This window comes from Oncorhynchus clarkii, chromosome 13, assembly GCF_045791955.1.
Source record: "Oncorhynchus clarkii lewisi isolate Uvic-CL-2024 chromosome 13, UVic_Ocla_1.0, whole genome shotgun sequence".
Taxonomy (NCBI): domain Eukaryota; kingdom Metazoa; phylum Chordata; class Actinopteri; order Salmoniformes; family Salmonidae; genus Oncorhynchus; species Oncorhynchus clarkii.
This window is the reverse complement of record NC_092159.1, coordinates 58,552,552-58,573,371: the sequence shown is the minus strand read 5'-3', so window position 1 is coordinate 58,573,371 and position 20,820 is coordinate 58,552,552. Positions and strand designations below refer to the sequence as shown.

The 20,820-nt window shown below is 42.0% G+C and overlaps 1 protein-coding gene across 1 annotated transcript in view; it reads right to left on the bottom strand.

Annotated features, from left to right (window-relative positions):
- Nucleotides 1–19,694, bottom strand: part of LOC139365171 (ubiquitin carboxyl-terminal hydrolase 36-like) — a 32,890-nt gene extending 13,196 nt beyond the window's left edge. Inside the window, exons 1-9 of the mRNA XM_071102613.1 lie at nt 19,582–19,694; nt 8,617–8,897; nt 8,097–8,318; nt 7,204–7,314; nt 1,366–1,468; nt 1,148–1,215; nt 859–929; nt 437–519; nt 212–323 (exon numbers count right to left, since the gene is read on the bottom strand). Coding sequence (XP_070958714.1) covers nt 212–323; nt 437–519; nt 859–929; nt 1,148–1,215; nt 1,366–1,468; nt 7,204–7,314; nt 8,097–8,318; nt 8,617–8,884 — 1,038 coding nt within the window. The 5' untranslated portion in view covers nt 8,885–8,897; nt 19,582–19,694. The remainder of the gene's footprint in view (nt 1–211; nt 324–436; nt 520–858; nt 930–1,147; nt 1,216–1,365; nt 1,469–7,203; nt 7,315–8,096; nt 8,319–8,616; nt 8,898–19,581) is intronic.
- Nucleotides 19,695–20,820: the final 1,126 nt, after the last annotated feature.

Genomic DNA, 20,820 nt, shown 5'->3' with positions numbered 1-20,820 from the left:
GCATCAGGGGCATGTTCAGTAGGGAGCAAATTTTTATTTATTTTTTTTAAAAATGGGGAGGAACTTCCTGAATTTTTCAAAAAAATATATATAATAATTGCAAAGTGTTTTGCAATGGTGCCCTACGGACTACGACCCAGTTAGGGTGAGAACTGTTGCGCTGAAACAGCATTTTTAAACAGAGTAATGACTATTTTTGCGAGAGGTTTACCTTGGTGATTTTTCCTCCACTGAAGTTGGCAAACCTCTTGAGAGACAGGGTCAGAACATTGGACGTTCGGTGGACTGTGAATCGCTTTGTTGCCGGAACTTTCTTCTTACACCTGATAAAGTGTAAGTGTGTTGTTTATAAAACGTCTATAACACTAATGTGGGCCTTGTGTACGTCTACAATATCAGTGTGTTAGAAGTTACATCATCATTACTCAGAACTTACTTGGCACACATGTAGGCGTTCTCTCCACTCAACACGTCGGGCTTGACAAAGAGCTCCAGGGCTCGGACGATATTTGCTGCTTGCTGAAAAGGACAGACGGAAGACCACTCAACACAGGCATGAAACCAAAAAGGAATTCAGCTGATGACTTTGGGACAGCAAACACACATCAATTAACTCTTTATTCTGGCCGAGGGATAAATCAATAGGACCACCTGTCTGACAAGAATTTATAAGTACCATTCTTCCTAGGTTTCTGCCTAGGGAGTTTTTCCTAGCCAATGTGCTTCTACATCTGCATTGCTTGCTCTTTGGGGTTTTAGGCTGGGTATCTGGATAAATGTGATTGATTGATTAGATCTGTGCTTGTGAAGTATTCAAGGACAGGAGGAAGATACTTTTAAAGTAAACAAGAGACTTACTCGAATCTCCACAGCAATATCCAAGTAAGGGTCGTAAGTGTCTGACACACTTTTGCAAATGGAACACTTAACTGAAAGAGAAAAATATAGAATTAATCCACTAAGGCAATTTGTCAATATGCCTTAAAAAGTAGTTTATCGACATAGCAGGGTTGGGATCAATTCATTTTGAATTCCAGTCAGATCAGAAAGTACAAATTACAGTTCCAAGAGAATTGGAATGTCAGTGTAGTTCCTGAATTGAAATGGAATTGACCAACTGTGCAATACAGTAGACTGAAAGCTGTACCTCGCGACCTGAGGTAACCGCCAAATATCTGATGGACCAATGTGGTGGCCTGTGTCGTCCGGTCTAACCTACGACCCAGAGAGAGAAATGCATTAAAAAAAGACAAAGAATCATCCAAAAATGACAGATTGAGGCTTTCTGAACACCCACATTCAATTCAATCCACATTTCATTGAGGTATAATTAATGTCCTTCACTCGATGACTTGACAAACTTACTTGGGGTAGCTGTTCAGACAGGCTTTCTGCATGGCATCGATGGTGTAGCGTAAGAATTCATGGGCGTCTTCCTGGCTACCGAACCGAAAGTGCCTGGCAATTTCTGCAAGAGCAAAAAAGAAACACCTTGTTAGATTAATACCAAAAGCCTCAACTCCATCCCTTATGGCTTAATGGGAAACTATCTAGAGCACACAATACCCAGCATGCCCAACCCAACCTTCTTCCTGTGTTTTTGTCTCCGATGTGGGTTGGACGTTGTTTGTAACTAATGGGCTGTGAGGTGAAAATACATTACTGTCCTCAGTGGGGGAAATGACCTGTCCATTATCAGCAGGCATACAGCATGAGACCACTCTGAGGCATTAAGCCATTCAAATGGGTATCATCATTTTAAATGGAGGGAGAAACAGAGACCTAAACACACTCCACAACCTGCTAGTCTCCTCTTAAAGGAAAGGTTCATCCATTTTAAATGGAGGGAGAAACAGAGACCTAAACACACTCCACAACCTGCTAGTGTCCTCTTAAAAGGGAAGGTTCATCCATTTTGAATGTTCTATTGTTTTCGTGCATCTCTGAGTGATGTTCTATCAATTCCCCTGGTCATTTCATGTGTATCTGCGTTATTGGAATTTAAGCAGGCAGAAATCCAGCCTGTATGATGTAGCACTGTGATGAAGTAGCTCTCACTACACTGGAAGTTATTAGGAATAGGACTTCAAGATGATCAAACATGTCAGATTTCAATACTGGCCAATGTCGTAACTCAAGAGGATGTCTTCTCTGGAATGAGCCATTAATCATATTTTTGTGATATTCCTACCTGGAGAAATGTGTCATTTCATGTAGGATCTAGCGCACGTCATAATAGTCTGCCTCTTTAGTCCAGAGTGCATGGTGCCGGCGTCAGAGATATTATACAAAGGAGATAGGAATCCAATGAAAGACGGAATATATATATATAAAACCCCACCCAGCAGACATGTTCACGATGTCATGCTGCGTCACGTGGTTGCTAAGCTAATCGTCACGCAATCCCTTCTCAAAGTCAGTGTAAATGTCGAGAAACGTGCCTTTTTTCCTCCAAACTACATAACGCCATGATTCAAAAGCTATACAATATTACAAATAGCAAGTTAATCTTACGTCTAGGAAAAGATTTGCAATGTAGTTCTTGTTGACAAATTTGTGCTAATGTTGGGTTGCGCCCTATAGACTCCCCTTCACTCCTTGGAGAACGCAGCTTGTCCCAGAATAGCCCAGAATGCACCGTGCTTGACATGCTTCAGCAACATTTCCCATCTCCTTAAAAGTATATACGTCGTTGCAAATGTCAGACTCCACTCTGAGGCACATTGATGTGCAGGTTAAATGGATAATGGAGTTTAAGGCGATTTTACAGCTAACTAGCTACGTGACATGCTGATATTGTCGTTGGTATTATTGTGTGTAGCTACGTTTGTTTGCTAGCTAGCTAGCCCATAGAGAGAATCGCGGATTTTGTATTCAACTGCAATAGATATCCAAAAGGACTTTCCATGTTGCTATCAACCTTCTTATAAACGCCAAAATGAAACATTTGTTCAAAGAATTGTTCTCAGTGTTATTTAACACTGTATATTAAAGGAATGAGTGTTTTTTCCTTTAACAGGAGGGAGAACCAGTCTACAGTCTCCTCTTAACAGATAGAGGGGGAAGGAGACACCACAAACAAGAGTGAAAAGGAGGAAATGGTGGGTGTGAGGAGAGCAAGAGGCTGACTGGTGAGAGGGAGCGAAAGAGGCGAGGGAGAGAACGTCTGAAATCTTATAGCCAGGAGACAGAGGAAGCTAAAGGAAAATCAACCATCTCAGCAGAGCAGACTGTTGATAAATTGTAAGCATTTCTGTGGGTTTGTGCTAATGCTGCTACCCTGCTACTCCTAGCCTGCAGTCACAAGGAGACAGAGAGGGCATCGTAGAGAGAGAGCACCGGATGGGGGGAGAGGGTATTGCAGCAATTGGGAAGGAAAAATTCAGGACGTAAGAAGACGCGGACAGTACCAAGAGAACAGAAAGGTGATCCCTGGGGACAACGCCTCTCTGACACAGGCCCATCGCAGGGCTGTTCAATGTCACTCCAAGGGGGCCAAAACACTTCTAGTTTTCATCCTCTCCTAATATGGGAGGAATTCAGAAATGATACACAAGGTAGGAACAAAACCCGGAAGTGTTTTTGCCTTCCAGGAGCGGAATAGCCCTTCACTAGAGGACTCTACTACTGAACACACCATAAGGTATCCACAGTAAGGTGCCGGAAGAACACACTCCAAGTCTCCGCAAACTTAAACCAATAAAGAAGATCAGTCATTTCCTGTGCCAAACTTAGATTATATTACTGACATTAGCAGTGATCCGAGCATGTGTGGCTTCAGATCAGGCTGAACTCACGATCCCTTCCCCCTCTATATAACAGTGTGGTGGTTGTACCATCCCTCCCTCTCTCTACATAACAGTGTGGTGGTTGTACCATCCCTCCTCCCCTCTCTCTATATAACAGTGTGGTGGTTGTACCATCCCTCCCCTCTCTCTATATAACAGTATGGTGGTTGTACCATCCCTCCCCTCTATATATAACAGTGTGGTGGTTGTACCATCCCTCCTCCCCTCTCTATATAACAGTGTGGTGGTTGTACCATCCCTCCCCTCTCTATATAACAGTGTGGTGGTTGTACCATCCCTCTCCCTCTCTCTATATAACAGTGTGGTGGTTGTACCATCCCTCTCCCTCTCTCTATATAACAGTGTGGTGGTTGTACCATCCCTCCCCTCTCTCTATATAACAGTGTGGTGGTTGTACCATCCCTCCCCCTCTCTCTATATAACAGTGTGGTGGTTGTACCATCCCTCCCCTCTCTATATAACAGTGTGGTGGTTGTACCATCCCCCCCCTCTCTATATAACAGTGTGGTGGTTGTACCATCCCCCCCCTCTCTATATAACAGTGTGGTGGTTGTACCATCCCTCCCCCTCTCTATATAACAGTGTGGTGTTTGTACCATCCCTCCTCCCCTCTCTATATAACAGTGTGGTGTTTGTACCATCCCTCCTCCCCTCTATATATAACAGTCACAGCCTCACTAAGGCACTGCAGTCACAGTGACACTTCCAACCAGCGTTATATCATCACCTTATGCATACTGCTACCGAGTCTCCAGGGTGTTCTCTGGCACAATGCACCATCTACGGGACGATTATATATTATAATCGATGTATGGGTAAATAACAAGTGAAAAACACGCAGTACATAATACTAAATCAGATTTCTTTGGTTCTCATTTCATTAGCTAGGTTTCCATCCAACTAGTGAGATTCTTACGCAACAATAAAAATCTGCATATAAACAAAATGCTGCACTACATCACCAAAGATGTTTCCATCAAATGTACTTGTTGTGGATAAAAGGCTGTGCGTGGTGACGTAGTGCAACATTTCCACAGACAGTTAAAGGAGAAGTTTACATAAACTGAGTTTAAATGTATTTGGCTAAGGTGTTTCACAATTCCTGACAGGGAATTTTTTACTAGGATTAAATGTCTTCAGTCAGTTAGGATCACCACTCTATTTTAAGAATGTGAAATGTTAAAAAAAAAAAATAGGTGAGAATGATATATTTCAGCCTTCATTTCTTTCATCACATTCCCAGTGGGTCAGAAGTTTACATACAATCAATTAGTATTTGGTAGCATTGCCTTTAAATTGTTTAACTTTAGTCTAACGTTTTGGGTAGCCTTCCACAAGCTAGCCTTCCCACAATAAGTTAGGAGTAATGGGCCAAAATTCAACTGACAGTAACTGAGTCAGGTTTGTAAGCCTCCTTGCTCGCACATGCTTTTTCAGTTCTGCCCACACATTTTCTATAGGATTGAGGTCAGGGCTTTGTGATGGTCACTCCAATACCTTGACTTTGTTGTCCTTAAGCCATTTTGCCACAACTTTGTAAGTATACTTGGGGTCATTGTCCATTTGGAAGACCCATTTGCGGTCAAGCTTTAACTGATGTCTTGAGATGTTGCTTTATTTTATGCACAATTTTCCTGCCTCATGATGCCATCTATTTTGTGAAGTGCACCAGACCCTCCTGCAGCAAAGCACCCCCACAGCATGATGCTGCCACCCCCGTGTTTCACGGTTGGGATGGTGTTCAGCTTGCAAGCATCCCCCTTTTTCCTCCAACGATGGTCATTATGGCAAAACAGTTATATTCTTGTGTCATCAGACCAGAGGACATTTCTCCAAAAAGTACAATCTTTGTCCCCATGTGCGGTTGCAAACCGTAGTCTGGCTTTTTTAATGGCGGTTTTGGAGCAGTGGCTTCTTCCTTGCTGAGCGGCCTTTCAGGTTATGTCGATATAGGACTTGATTTACTGTGGATATAGATATTTTTGTACCCATTTCCTCCAGCATCTACACAAGGTCCTTTGCTGTTGTTCTGGGATTGATTCACACCTTTCTCACCAAATTACGTTCATCACTAGGAGACAGAACGCCTCTCCTTCCTTAGCGGTATGACAGCTGCGTGGTCCCATGGTGTTCATACTTGCGTACTATTGTTTGTACAGATGAATGTGGTACCTTCAGGCATTTGGAAACTGCTCCCAAAGATGAATCAATATATTTTTCTGAAGTCTTGGCTGATTTCTTTTGATTTTCCCATGATGTCAAGCAAAGAGGCATTACGTTTGAAGGTAGGCCTTGAAATACATCCACAGGTACACCTCCAATTGACTCAAATGATGTCAATTAGCCTATCAGAAGCTTCTAAAGCCATGACATAATTTTCTGGAATTCTCCAAGCTGTTTAAATCACAGTCAACTTAGTGTATGTAAACTTCTAACACACTGGAATTGTGATACTTTGAATTATAAGTTAAATAATCTGTCTGTAAACAATTGTTGGAAAAATGACTTGTGTCATGCAAAGTAGATGTCCTAACAGACTTGCTAAAACTATAGTTTGTTAACAAGAAATTTGTGGAGTGGTTGAAAAAGGAGTTAATGACTCCAACCTAAGTGTATGTAAACTTCCAACTTCAACTGTACCAAATAAATACGAGTTAAATGGGTTTCCAACGCATATTTCACTCTACTGACAATTGTCACTAAAGATACATATACACATACTGAAGTGAGCCCACTCTGGTCTTGGCACATGAGCACTAGACAACAGCTCACAGTCATAGATACAGTGAGGGTATAGCCTACATGATGATTATTATGACTAGAGAGAGATCATTTTTAATTGTCTAACGGCAGTCAAACATCGATCATGACCAGAAAAAGACCCTGGATATTTGTTGGAAAGGAGGATCAAGTTCAACACCTTGTACTTTCACCACCCTGTGAAGTTCATCACTTATTTCATCTGTAGTAAACTACGGTTTCCTGAGTCGTAGTGGGAAGACTACACAACATGTCATCATGTGACTCCAATATGATGTTATTATAGCAATATTGGCACATAAAAGCATTTCCATTACTCACATAATTCATCTTAGACATAAAACCATTCCCACCGTGTCTAGCGTATTTTGTTTAGTGACATTTGCTGTTTCCATCTGGCCCGTTGGGACATTTGTTCCCCCCCGACGTACTTTAATCTCAAAAGGGACGGATGGAAACCTGGTTAGTGTTTCTGAAACTAAACTGAAATCAAGAATATAACAGCCAATCAATATCATGTACCTTGCAGGACAACAAAAACTGCAATGCTGCTAGAAACAAGCTTCCACTACAACTCTGAAAAACCAACGCCAACTCAAGATGGAAACAGCTAAACAAGAAGCACACTACTTACTTTTTAGGTCTCGGATGAAGGAGACAGGCTTGATGGCATTTCCTGTGTTGGCAAAGGCTTGGATGATGTGGTTCTGCATTATACAAATCATACAGAAACCCGACTGGTGACCTGAAATGCACAGGAATAGAATAATGAGGTGAAGTCACCGTCATTACCCCCACCAGACTGGCCAAGTCACCGTCATTACCCCCACCAGACTGGCCAAGTCACCGTCATTACCCCCACCAGACTGGCCAAGTCACCGTCATTACCCCCACCAGACTGGCCAAGTCACCGTCATTACCCCCACCAGACTGGCCAAGTCACCATCATTACCCCCACCAGACTGGCCAAGTCACCGTCATTACCCCCACCAGACTGGCCAAGTCACCGTCATTACCCCCAACAGACTGGCCAAGTCACCGTCATTACCCCAACAGACTGGCCAAGTCAAGTTACCGTCATTACACCAACAAACTGAGGAAGTCATTTGACTTCCAGCACAACAGTTTTCTTAAACATATGTTCGTTGCTTATTGTGTGTGTCAGATGTTGGCTGTTTGGCTTATGACATAATATGAATCAATTTCTTATATTGTGAATGCACACAAACCCATTGTTTTTAAGCAAACAATATGCTTTTAGAAACATTTCAGTTGAATGCATTCAGTTGTACAACTGACTAGTCATCCCCTTTTACTCATGGGAGTAGAGCTGTTGGACATGTGCCCCTTCCCATCCAACCTTTGGGGTCATTTCTAGACAATATGTTTGTCCATTTAGGGGACCTGTTTAGTCTCAAAAACTAGAAGCAAAAGATTTGTATTGACCCATTTAATGTTTTTGCACTACAACGCCTATATTGTGCCATTCAAAAAGGTATGTAACCAGAGGTCAACTGAACTACTCACAGGCACGACTGTGCTCCTTGGAGAGGAGATAGTTTGCCAGGGGCGGTGTGTAGGTGAGACACTGCACAGTGGAGTTAAGGAAGCAGGTGTTGCCCAGGTTGTGGAGGCCGGCTCCCACCCGGTAGACACGCTCCCAGCGCATGGAGAGTCTGTTCCCAGGGAAGAGCATCTTCTGCGGGGCGGGGATCCCATCACTCTGGCCCCCACACTGGTTGTCTGAAACTGGTGGATGGAGGAGTGAGATTAATTACAGAAATTGCATGGATAATTCAGAAAAGCCATTGAGAATAGTTCAGCAGACAAACTCAACAATTCAGCCAAACTCGATCACGTCGCCAAAAACCCAGTAGAGAGAAACACTCATGGTGAATTGAGCTGTTCTTCAATACCACCAAAAAGGTTAAGACAGTGGGGGTGATTAAGAATAGCGACGTGTGTTAATTCTGTGGCAGTGAAAACTAGATTTAACAAACCTCTTGAATGGCTCAGAGAGGGTACATTTCTCAGTCAACGGCCTTACCTTGCCTCTTGATCTGAGCGGGCTCTGTGCTGGCCCTCTGACCCGACGTGGCCCCCTCACTGCCGCGGGGGTTGAGGATCACATATTTGGTCTTGAGACTGTCCAGCTGATAGGAGAAGCCTTTGCTGGCCGGCTCAAACTCAATCTTCTGCAGCAGGACCTTCTTGGCCGAGGAGGCCAGCAGCTTATTGAGGTCACTATCGTCACCCGCCGAGGAGTCCTTCCGGCCGGGCTTCAGGGCCTCCTTGAGCTTGTCCACTATAGGCATCGTTTGAGCATCACTGTGGATGAGACAGAGGGTGGGATTCAGGAATCACCTTTGCTTACATGTACCAAGGAATTTGACCTGGTGAAATGGTACTGACAAGTAGAACACAGAAAAACGTATGAAGACATAATCCACACAAGCCTACAGTATAGATAAAACAAAATCAGAACAATTACACACAATAAGGCCAGTTTGAGACTAGTCAATTAAATCACATAGGAACAAACACTGAATTCCACAGTGTATATTGATGTTTTTCAGCATGCCTAGGAATAAAAGTCATGATACCATAACAATAATACACCTGGGAAATCTTACTGAGCAGCAATTGGTCTCAACCTTGTGTAGCACATCCACAAGAGCCAGTCCACAGTACAGCACTGCAGTGTCATCGTTCCCTCAGAGAGAGAGGCTACTGTAGCAGTGAATGTCTATTTCCTGTCAGTGATTCCTAAACTGGCAACCCAGACTGTAAACCCGGACTGTAAACTGGCAACCAGAATGTAAACCCGGACTGTAAACTGGCAACCCGGGCTGTAAGCATGGAACTAGTGCTTTTCGGCCAGAGAGTGGCATATTATGTGAGCAGCAGCATATTATGGCAAGAGGACTGAGTATCTGAGGAGTCAGGCTGGGACTTGGCAGCCGTCTCGGTTGTTATGCAAGATAGTGGAGGCGGGCATCATGTGTGTGTTCATGCTCGTGCATGTGTGTGTAGTGGGGAGAGAGACTCGACACAAGCACAACTGCTGTCTACCAGGTCATATACTCATGTTTGGTCTATTCCTACATCAATCAAGACATCGCCATACCAACCAGCAACCACCCAACAGTCCACTGTCACAACAAAGGAAAGACTGGTGTGGTAACAGTCATGCTGTTTGTTACATGTCCTCAGAATGCCTTCAGTTATTCCAAGTGCAATCTGTGTTCTATATGTTTTATTCATTCAGTTGTAACCATTGATTCTTTTTTCACCTCAGGGCCCAATTTCATAAAGCGTTAGAGAAGGAGTGTTGATCTCAAATAAGTTTGCCTTTCAGATATTCTAGTGAATATGAATACATAGACAGATGGAAGCTGATCCTAGATCAGCACTCTTAGTCAGATGTTTCTGAATACAGGCCAGGTTGGTTATGCTCTAAGAAGAGCTACAGAATTGGTTGTAAAAGACAGGCTATACTGCACATCACTTCTGTACTTAATATGGGACTGAGTAGTGAAATAGGCTAGATACTGGTCCTCTGTAGCTCAGTTGGTAATGCATGGCTCTTAAAAACGCCAGGATAGTGGGGTCGACTACCAGGAGAAAAATCTACACACGGATGGCTAAGTTGCTTTGGATAAAAGAAGTCTATGGCATATCTCATATCTATACCTACTGTCATACAGTGGGGCAGAAAAGTATTTAGTCAGCCACCAATAGTGCAAGTTCTCCCACTTAAAAAGATGAGGCCTGTAATCATAGGTACACTTCAACTATGAGACAAAATTAGAGAAAAAAAATCCAGAAAATCACATTGTAGGATTTTTTATGAATTTATTTGCAAATTATGGTGGAAAATAAACTTTTGTTATTGACCAAATACTTATCTCAATACTTTGTTATATACCCTTTGTTGGCAATGACAGAGGTCAAACGTTTTCTGTAAGTCTTCACAAGATTTTCACACACTGTTGCTGGTATTTTGGCCCATCTCACGATACATGGCCCCATTCATTCTTTCCTTTACGCGGATCAGTCGTCCTGGTCCCTTTGCAGAAAAACAGCCCCAAAGCATGATGTTTCCACCCCCATGCTTCACAGTAGGTATGGTGTTCTTTGGATGCAACTCAGCATTCTTTGTCCTCCAAATACGACGAGTTGAGTTTTTACCAAAAAGTTATATTTTGGTTTCATCTGACCATATGACATTCTCCCAATCTTCTTCTGGATCATCCAAATGCTCTCTAGCAAACTTCAGACGGGCCTGGACATGTACTGGCTTAAGCAGGGGGACACGTCTGGCACTGCAGGATTTGAGTCCCTGGCGGCGTAGTGTGTTGGTAGGCTTTGTTACTTTGGTCCCAGCTCTCTGCAGGTCATTAACCAGGTCCCCCCCGTGTGGTTCTGGGATTTTTGCTCACTGTTCTTGTGATCATTTTGACCCCACGGGGTGAGATCTTGCGTGGAGCCCCAGATCGAGGGAGATTATCAGTGGTCTTGTATGTCTTCCATTTCCTAATAATTGCTACCACAGTTGATTTCTTCAAACCAAGCTGCTTACCTATTGCAGATCCAGTCTTCCCAGCCTGGTGCTTCTGGTGTCCTTTGACAGCTCTTTGGTCTTGGCCATAGTGGAGTTTGGAGTGTGACTGTTTGAGGTTGTGGACAGGTGTCTTTTATACTGACAAGTTCAAACAGGTGCCATTAATACAGGTAACGAGTGGAGGACAGAGGAGCCTCCTTAAGAAGAAATTACAGGTCTGTGAGAGCCAGAAATCTTACTTGTTTGTAGGTGACCAAATACTTATTTTCCACCATAACTTGCAAATAAATTCATAAAAAATCCTACAATGTGATTTTCTGGATTTTTTTTTCTCTAATTTTGTCTGTCATAGTTGAAGTGTACCTGTGATGAAAATTACAGGCCTCTCATATTTTTAAGTGGGAGAACTTGCACAATTGGTGGCTGACTAAATATTTTTTTGCCCCACTAACCTAGTGGTTAGAGCGTTGGGCCAGTAACCGAAAGGTTGCTGGATTGAATCCTCGAGCTGACAGGGTAAAAAAATTAATAATATTCTGCCGTTCTACTCCTGAGCAAGGCAGTTAACCCACTGTTCCCCAGTAGGCCGTAATTGTAAATAATAATTTGTTCTGACTTGCCTAGTGAAATAAAGATTAATATAAATAAATACATGTTTTTTAAGTCTACTCCAAATTGGCTAGCTGGAATAGTCAGCATGAGAATGATTGAATAGGCTACATTCCATTAACCTCTTTGATCTCTAGGGGCGCTATTTCATTTTTGGATAAAAAACGTTCCCGTTTTAAGCGCAATATTTTGTCACGAAAAGATGCTCGACTATGCATATTCTTGACAGTTTTTGAAAGAAAACACTCTGAAGTTTCAGAATCTGCAAAGATATTGTCTGTAAGTGCCCCAGAACTCATTCTACAGGCGAAACCAAGATGATGCATCAACCAGGAAATGAGCAGAATTTCTGAAGCTCTGTTTTCCATTGTCTCCTTATATGGCTGTGATTGCGCAAGGAATGAGCCTACACTTTCTGTCGTTCCCCCAAAGTGTTAGCAGCATTGTGACGTATTTGTAGGCATATCATTGGAAGATTGACCATAAGAGACTACATTTTCCAAGTGTCCGCCTGGTGTCCCTGCGTCGAAATTGGAGCGTAAAGCCAGGTGCAATTATTTTTCCATTTGAGAGCAAGGAGAAACCAGGCTTCCACGAAGGATATATCATTGAAGAGATATGTGGAAAAACACCTTGAGGATTGATTCTAAACCACGTTTGCCATGTTTCAGTCGATATTATGGAGTTAATTTGGAAAAAAGTTTGCGTTTTGAGGGCTGAATTTTCGTTTTTTTTTTTTTTTTTTTTTTTTTTGGTAGCCAAATGTGATGTACAAAACTGAGCTATTTCTAATACACAAAGAATATTTTTGGAAAAACGGAGCATCTGCTATCTAACTGAGAGTCTCCTCATTGAAAACATCAGAAGTTCTTCAAAGGTAAGTTATTTTATTTGAAGGCTTTACTTGTTTTTGTGATAGTTGCCTGCTAAATGCTAACGCTAATGCTAACGCTAATGCTAAATGCTACGCTAGCTAGCTACTGTTACACAAATGATTGTTTTCCTATGGTTGAAAAGCATATTTTGAAAATCTGAGATGACAGTGTTGTTAACAAAAGGCTAAGCTTGAGAGCTAGCATATTTATTTCATTTCATTTGCGATTTTCATGAATAGTTAACGTTGCGTTATGGTAATGAGCTTAGGTCTATAAATAGAATCCCGGATCCGGGTTTGGTCGTCGCAACAGGTTAACTCAAAAGATAAACAAAGGACTGCTACACAAACCTTGCGTCAACTTGATGTACGACCAGCAAACTATAGCGCTATATGTTAGTGATGCACTAGCATGCTGCCATTGAGGGGTTGAAACACACCGGGGAGAGGGAACAGCTCTTGGTCAACAGCACACAGACACAGGATGGACCAGTCACAGAGCAGTGTTCTGTTCAAACCCACACTTGACGGAGAAAAGGGAGGGAGCCTGACTCATCATTAGATCTGGCAGTGACGTAGCTGAGGGAGGAGAGCAGGGGGGCTGCACATGCAGCATCACACGCACAAGGGCAGACTAACCTTCATGTGCTGCTACTGATAGAATTAACAATCACACAGCCCACAGTGAGATGTAAATGGGTGGACCACCTACAGGGATTTTCAGTTTATTCACCAAACCGTTTCTATAGGGGTGCTGTTCTACCCAACCATTAGACCATATAGGTGAGGCTACCACACAGAATGTTATACCACTGTCAGAGACACTGTGGACCCATGACACTACATACGGTTTTAATGACATCACAATCAAGAAAACTTTAGGCTTTTTACTTAGATACTGATACCAGGATTAGTATCACAATAGTCAATACCAAAATGATACCACGGCAACAAAAGGCGTATTAGCCTAAGTCACAGAATGGCACTTCCAGACAGAAACTCAGCTACTTGGCTGTTCAATCACTAGGCATCCTGAGGGCAATAAACACATTTGAACTTTTTCACATCAACATTTTTCAGAGACATCCATGCATGCTTTAATTAAATCAAGTATACAATCAATTTGACTATGACTTCATTTATTTCAATGGTAAATATATTGATAAACTGGTCAAATCAAGATGTAGCCTATTCACAATGCAGGGGAATGCATATTGAATAGGAGTAAGAGAATGCATTGAGTTGAGCTTGTTTTGGCTGATTTCATGGGGCTTCAGATGGCAAACAATATTCCCTTCCCTTCCAATTGGGACTCATTTTATTGTAGTGATAAACAACATCTGCATATAAGTAACTTATTTTATAAAAGTGTGTGCTCGCTCTTTAACCAGTAATGACATCATTCATGTGGCGGGGGGGGGGCAGCCCCAGGCCATATCAGAGAGGAAGAGGTGAAGTGAGAGGTCTCACTTTCGCCATAATACGCCCAAGGCATTTCTATGGGAATATTTTGGACCCAAGCTTGTCACCTGCCTTTGGGTCAACGACTCCCGTTGGTAGGGTGGAGACATGAGCATCCCATGATCCATATTCACACAGAGTCCGTTTGCAGAGGCAATAGATCATCTTTCAGAGAGGTGTAAGATCGATTAAGTGAATTAATAAAGTTGTGGTGGCAATCAGATAAAATAAAAACTATTTTTCCATTATGGTTTGCAAACAAAAAAATGCCGACATGCAAACAGCAAACTACTGCCTTTATAAGTGTGCACATTATTATTAGCAAAATATCGGTTGCACATTTTGGGGAATATTCAGAGGTGGAAACTTTGTGGGAATTTACAGAAATATATGCAAACTAATATTAATTTAAATATATATGTTTTTTTGAATTGGATACTTCCCCTTTGGATATATTTACCATATCACATGGAGACAAACATACACCTTATAAGTAGACAGACAATTGTAAATTATTAAATCCTCCCAATAGAACATTTTAAAAACAATTTAGTTATGAATTGAACTTTAAATGAGTTGACTCTTCACATGGAATGATTTCACTGAAAAAAAAAGGGAATATTGAATGATCGCCAATGATCCATCGCATCTCCCAGAAAAAAATTCAAAATACATACATATAAAATGATAGTCTAGAAACTAAAGCTTTGGTTGTCTTCCTCTCAGGCTTCCATGTCTTCTCCCTGGACCTCCTCAATGTCCACCTCTTGAACTTAAAACTCTCAGGCCTCACCTTCACTTTCCAACCCTGTTGAGGACGGCTCACTGTCAGGCTCAAGTCTCACATTTGCCCAGATGGCCACAAATTTTTCAACCCCTGTATTGGTCATCATGTTGCGTGCTTTGGTGTGTGTGTTCCCAGACAAGGACCAGTTGCGCTCTGAGGCAGCTGATATTGGTAGGATTTGGAGGATGATGGAGGCAACAGGGGAAAGAGCCTCAGATCCACAAAGTCCCTTCCACCTGGTGGCTGATAAGATAACCTGGCACAACTACCATTTTGCATCTCCATCCCAAAGCACTTGCTTGGAAGTGTACTTGGCCAGACTGCCAAGAACCTTGCCCTCATCCAGGCCACGGTGGCGAGACAGTAGCGATGACACCATAGGTCTTGTTGATCTCTGCACCAGACAGGATGCTCTTGCAAGCATACTTGGGGTCAAACATGTACACTGCTCCATGTATGGGCTTCAGGCAGAAGTCTTCATGCTTTTTGATGTATTTCAGAACTGCAGTTTCCTCTGCTTGGAGCGACAGTGAAGTGGGCAGGGCAGTACGGATTTATTTGCTTACATCTGCAAGCAGAGTGAACATCAGACAGGATGGCATTGTCTCCCTCAATCCGTGCAATGGCTACTGCTATAGGTTTCAGGCTACTTAACAACTCTCTCCCAAAATACATAATCCAGGATGATCCTCTTGACGGGGCTATCCATAATCGGCAGACTGATATGGCTATTTCTTGGGGAGACTGTCAAACATAATGACACCACCACCCCAACCAACGGGTGTTGCTGGGCAGCTTCAATGTGGTGCTCTTATTCTTCTCACTTTGCTTGGTGAGGTAGATTGCTGATATAACTTGATGACCCTTCACATACCTAACCATTTCCTTGGATCTCTTGTAGAGTGTATCCATTGTTTTCAGTGCCATGATGTCCTTGAGGAGCAGATTCAATTCATGAGCAGCACAGCCAAAGGGTGTGATGTGAGGGTAGGAGTCCTCCACTTTAGACCAAGCAGCCTTCATTGTCTGTCAACAGTGAAAATACCTTCTGTGGTCCAAGGTCATTGATGACTGACTTCAGCTCATCTGCAATGTAGAGACCGGTGTGTCTGTTGTCCCGTGTATCTGTGCTTTTGTAGAACACTGGTTGAGGAGTGGAGATGTAGTTAATTATTCCTTGCCCACGAACATTTGACTACCAATCAGAGATGATTACATTACAGTCTGCTTTCTCTATGATTTGCTTGACCTTCACTTGAACTCTGTTGAACTCTGCATCCAGCAAATGAGTAGATAAGTAGTCTGGTTGGAGGGGTGTATGCTGGGCGAAGAACATTCATTAATCTCTTCCAAGACACATTGCCTGTGAGCATCAGAGGTGAACTAGTTGCATGCACAGCTCGAGCAAGACATGCAGCAGCATTTCTCTGACTAAGTTCCTCCAATGAGTAAAAAAAAACTTCTGATTCCAGGAGGCCCATGAGCTGTTGCTATTGATAAGGTGTCTGATTCATCATTTTCACCTCAAATAGAAGTAGAGAGACTTTTGTCAGAGGTTGCTTATTGTGAGCGCTGAGGGAACTTAATGCACTTGGCCAGATGATTCTGCATCTTTGTTGCATTCTTTACATATGATTTGGCACAGTATTTGCAAATGTGCACCGCTTTTCCTTCTACATTAGCTGCAGTGAAATGTCTCCACACATCAGATAGTGCGCCCATGGCATTTTCTTGTAAAGATTAGAAAAAGGAATTTAAAAAACAAATACAATTCCATGTACAGATAACTATTTAAGCATTTAGATTAAACTCCTTTGTAAGATAAATGTTTTAAAATGAAACATGTATTGAAACAGGTGAATTAACACTCAGTAGACTCAAGCAAGTTAAAACTAACAAGCAGAAATTATTCATAAGTTAGAAATTATTTAAACACTTTGCTGTAGGCTACAATTTACTAGTTTTTTAAAATGATGTATGTCATAAAATATATTCACCCCACCCAGTATTGTAATCAAAACTTAACAGAAAGCATGTAGTCCTTGGCTCAGATAGTGTAGTAGTGTGGGTTCAATAGCATCTCATTAGTGTGCAAGATCTTCAGAATCAGCTGTACATGTGATGGAAGAACGCAATGCAGAAGGTTGCAATTCCATTGGATTGGGCATAGTTTAACCAAAATATGTCACTAGACTAGAATTTCCTTACATGTATCCCACAAAAAAGGTCTGCTGTTATAAGCTAACTTTTTGATGAATTTACACAAAACTCCCCAAATTCACCGGAAAGTTTCCAACCCTTTGCAACCCTAGCAAAACAACATCAGAAAAAGAGACTGAGGGGCAAAATACAGACCCTCAAATGGTTGGGATTTGAAGGTGAAAATGTAACATTTAAGCAGCTGCATTCTCTCCACAGCTCTACCAATCTGTCATAATTATGGGTAAATCCTGCCCATTTCTCATCTTAACATCTGATATTAAACCCTACTACTACTATTCTTAAGACCAAAAAACACGTTGTATTCAGAATCTTTTTTACAATACAGACCATTTTAAATTTGTGGCTGTGGTAGCTGTTGGTTTCATCTTTGCCGTCATTGTTTGGGTCTCACATGCTGTGCCCAATCGCATCGTATCCATCCTCATACTACAAGATACAACTAAATTGTGCCCGAATATTAAATCAGGACATCCCACCGGGGTTCTGGAGAACGGAACAGCCAAAATCAGTGTGTCCTTGACCCGCTCAAACTACACGAGTCCCAATGACCTGATCCTTGCCCAAGTTCATAGGATTTCATCTCGAACATAAAAATGTGTCTGGGATGGCAAAAATGTGTCAAAGATCGTGTAGTGTATGCACGGCAATAACCCACAACAACGAGACTGGTTATGCCGAACATACACCACGCCATTTTGCCATCTTGTAGTATGAGCAGTAAGTACTATGATGCGATTGGCTATTGGCAGCAGTCCATGCCCAATGAGCACTCAGCATGTGAGACCAAAACAATGATGGCGAAGAGGAACACAACAACAACCCGCACCGTGTGGACCAAGGTGATGGAAAACTGATTGGTGGATGCCATTTCAATGGACGGGTTCATTTTACATGGTCAGGTGCTCCAGCTTAGCAAAGTTCGCCCATTTAAGAAGATTCCAAGGGTCTTTAAGTAAAATCTCCACTCACCCGGGGCACCGGGCCATGCAAAACAAACTCCACCAATATTACATTGCGTCCTACCATGACAAAAACAAAAAAATCTAATTTATTATTATCCATATTCTGTGCACCCATGTCTTTTGGGATGTTTCTGCACATAATAATGTACACATTATCTCAACACTAATAAAGCAGCTCAACGTTAGCGTGTCGGCATTTTTCCCTACCACAATAGAAACGCAGGGGGATCAACTAAGGAATCATTGTGTAATGTGAGCACCACAGTCCTGGGGTTGAAGATTGATGGAATTAAAGATTTGGGACAAGGAGACATGTAAATGTGAGCACATCCAAATTGTTACGATTGTATTAGTCGTGTGGTGTATGCCCAGCATTAGCTACTTGCCACAAATAGCTAAATGTTAGTATTACAAACCGGCTTCTGATCGAAATCGTCCATATGTTTCGACTAGGAGGTTCAGCATGGAAGACGCTGAATCTGAAGTCTTAACATCGGCTATAAACCCAGCGAGTCCCATTGCTGGACATGGACATTTTCAAACACTGAACTACTGTCGGGAAACTAGCCAACTTCCCTGACTGAGACTTGAGCAGTGTTTACAAAAAAAACTATGCACGGGATTGTGAAGTGTAGCTAGCAAGTTAACCTAGCTATTCCGGTAATATACTGTTTACTAGCTCGCGCTCTGCCCCTTAAGTACAACAATACCATAGTTCACTAGCTTCCGGCCATCTACTGCAAAGTTAACATGTGTTTGTAGATTGTTAGTTCGCTAAATAAGACACGGCGACGAAGTCGCTAGCAAAGATTTTACAGACAGAGCAAGTTAACTAGCCAGCCATATTGGCTGCAGTAACTACTAACGTTACATAGTAAGTCAGTAGCTAGCAAGCCAGGTTAGATACTAGACATTCTAGCTAGCTTAGCCATCAAGCGTTAACTAATCTGCAAAGCGAGCCAAATACATTGCAATTTCTGTGACATTTTTATTTAATTGTTATGGGGCCTCGTTCAGTATGTACTTATCTGTGTATCTAACTTGCTATTTAGCTAGCCAACGTGACCAAGGCAATGTAATTAGCCCGTCTATCGTCGCTAGTCGAACCTGGTCTGGTCAAAATGTCTCCACGCGGAGTACTGTGGGTCACGGAGAGGCAAACGTTAGCTAGCATCCGAGTTGGAAACACGTAACTTTAGTTACTACGCTATCCGATAAACAAACAGGCTTTAGATGAAGGATAATAGTTAACGTTATTCGTTACATGTATCTATTTGTAACAACTGAAAACTGACACTGAATGGGTAGCTAGCTAGCTAACAAAAATAACCACGTAACATCAGCAAGCTAACTGTTTACTGCTAGCTTTCTGGTTAGCAACTTTGCTAACGACTAACGTGGCGTCTCGATGCTGCAATGTGGTTAGCTAGCTAGCTACCCCCCAACCTCCTCACAATATCCGTCAGATGTGTAGTCCTTATAAAAACAGATCGATAGACTGATCATTCTTAAATATCATTAGTAACACTCACCTTAAGTTCAATCATCCGAAAACGACGACTGTTTGGCGATAAAGACACTCTGCCTGGCTACAGTTCCTTAATTGTGTTACATTCTTTCCCCCATGCTGCATTCTGAGAGGGTGTGGGCAAGCATGACTGACAGATTTGTGAAGCCAATGAAAATGCAGGTTAGCAAATCAAATCAAATTGTATTTGTCACATGCGCCGAATACATCATGTGTAGACCTTACCGTGAAATGCTTACTTACAAGCCCATAACCAACAATGCAGTTTAATAAATAGATTTAGGAAAATATTTACTAAAAAAACTCAAGTAAAACATTCAATAAAAAGTAACCCAATAAAATAACAATAACGAGGCCCTATACAGGGGGTTCCGGTACCGAGTCAATGTGGGGACACAGGTTAGTCAAGTTAATTTGTACATGTAGGTAGGGGTAGTGACTATGCATAGATAATAAACAGCAAGTAGCCGCAGTGTGTGTGTGTGTGTGTGTGTGTGTTGGGGGGGTCAATGTAAATAGTCTAGGTGACCATTTGGTTAATTGTTCAGCAGTCTTATGGCTTGGGGGTAGAAGCTGTTAAGGAGCCTTTTGGACCTAAACTTGGTGCTCCGGTACCGCTTGCCGTGCGGTAGTAAAGAGAACAGTCTATGATGGGTGACTGGAGGTCTTTGACACATTTTTGGGCCTTCCTTTGACACCGCCTAGTATATACGTACCAGTCAAAAGTTTGGACACACCTACTCATTCAAGGGTTTTTTCTTTATTTTTACTATTTTCTACATTGTAGAATGATAATGAAGACATGAAAACTATGAAATAACACACATGGAATCATGTAGTAACCAAAAAAGTGTTAAACAAATCAAAATATATTTTATATTTGAGATTCTTCAAAGTAACAACCCTTTGCCTTGATGACAGCTTTGCACACTCCTGGCATTCTCTCAACCAGCTTCATGATGTCCTGGTCTTCTTAAAAGTTCATTTGTGGAATTGATTTCCTTCTTAAGCCAATCAGTTGTGTTGTGATAAGATTTTATTTTTATTTATTTTATTTCACCTTTATTTAACCAGGTAGGCTAGTTGAGAACACCTTTATTTAACCAGGTAGGCTAGTTGAGAACAAGTTCTCATTTGCAAATGCGACCTGGCCAAGATAAAGCGTAGCAATTCGACACATACAACAACACAGAGTTACACATGGAATAAACAAAACATACAGTCAATAATACAGTAGAACAAA